Here is a 1,095-nt window from a genome sequence, read left to right as displayed (position 1 = left end):
TGATCCCTGTATTGGATAGAATGTGAGTTCCTCAGCCTGGCATTTACAGCCCTCCGTAATCGGTCTCCCATCTCCCTTTCCAGTTTTACCTTCCAGGCCAGCTGGCCTGCTAGCTGTGGTCCCCATATCTGCGCTCCTTTCTCACCTCTCCCTCCTGTCTTTCTCCAAAGCACAGGCCTGGTGTCACCTCCTACAAGCAGCGTTTCCGGACCCCTGCCGGGAGTGAATCTTCCCCACCTTCCTGAAGTGCTTTAGATTACTTTGTATCCCTTACAGACCACGGCAGAACCAGGACTGCAACTGTTTCACTTTTGCCTTGGAATCCCCAGCGCCTGGAGCAGTCAGGCACACAGTAGGCGTTTAATAAATGCTTGTGGCTAAACTGGGTTGATTTAAAGTCAGAAGGCGGTTCCTGGATTCGAAATGCCGGCTCTGCCACGTCCTACGTGCTTGGCGCTCAGCCTCTTCATCTAAAGACTGAGTAAGGCTCCGGGGTACCAAAGGTCCCTCGCAGCTCTAGTAGCCCTCCGTGTCCTCTGTGACCTGCCTACAGATGGCGCTGCGACAGCGCCGGCAGAACGGGTAAATAAGGAAACGCAATTTGGTTTGGCCTCTACGGAGGCCCGTAGCCGGCCCCCAAGATGGCGACTACCCTGGATGTCCACGTCCGGATGTGTAACCAAGAGATTGTCATATTCGACTTGGAGGTTAAAGCGTTTATCCAGGTAGCGGGACCCTGCTCGAGCAGCCCTTTCCTCTCACTCACATCCGATCCCGAAGAACCTCGGAGCCTCGGGATTTGTGCCTCACCCCACCTGCATCGGGCCACGGCGGACGGAACCGAGCCCCTCGCACCCCTCCCCCACCCTTGGTTCGGGGCTACTCGCGCCTCCCCCTCCCCTCTTCCTTTGGCTCCCCTCCCGGCTTTCCTCCTCGCTGTTTCTGTTGTTGCCTCGTGCATCCCCCACCTCCATTTCCATTGGTCCCTCGTACCCCATCCTCTTTCATTGGTTTCAGCCCCTCCTTCGTTCCCATTGGTCCGCCTCCGCCTTTCCCCCCTTTCCATTGGTTTCAGCCCCTCCTTCGTTCCCATTG

At 56.9% G+C, this 1,095-nt stretch overlaps 1 protein-coding gene across 1 annotated transcript in view; it reads left to right on the top strand.

The window, feature by feature from the left end:
• The first annotated feature begins 574 nt into the window (after positions 1-574).
• Positions 575-1,095, top strand: part of BNIP1 (BCL2 interacting protein 1) — a 16,839-nt gene continuing 16,318 nt past the window's right edge. Inside the window, exon 1 of the mRNA XM_069102355.1 lies at positions 575-725. Within this exon, the coding sequence (XP_068958456.1) occupies positions 642-725 (84 nt within the window). The 5' untranslated portion in view covers positions 575-641. The remainder of the gene's footprint in view (positions 726-1,095) is intronic.

This window comes from Petaurus breviceps, unplaced genomic scaffold (genome assembly GCF_028583685.1).
Source record: "Petaurus breviceps papuanus isolate PSGF00001 unplaced genomic scaffold, PetGlider_PUasm1.0 551, whole genome shotgun sequence".
Classification (NCBI taxonomy): domain Eukaryota; kingdom Metazoa; phylum Chordata; class Mammalia; order Diprotodontia; family Petauridae; genus Petaurus; species Petaurus breviceps.
Note: the sequence above shows the minus strand (reverse complement) of the source record. Positions and strands in the feature narration are given on the sequence as shown.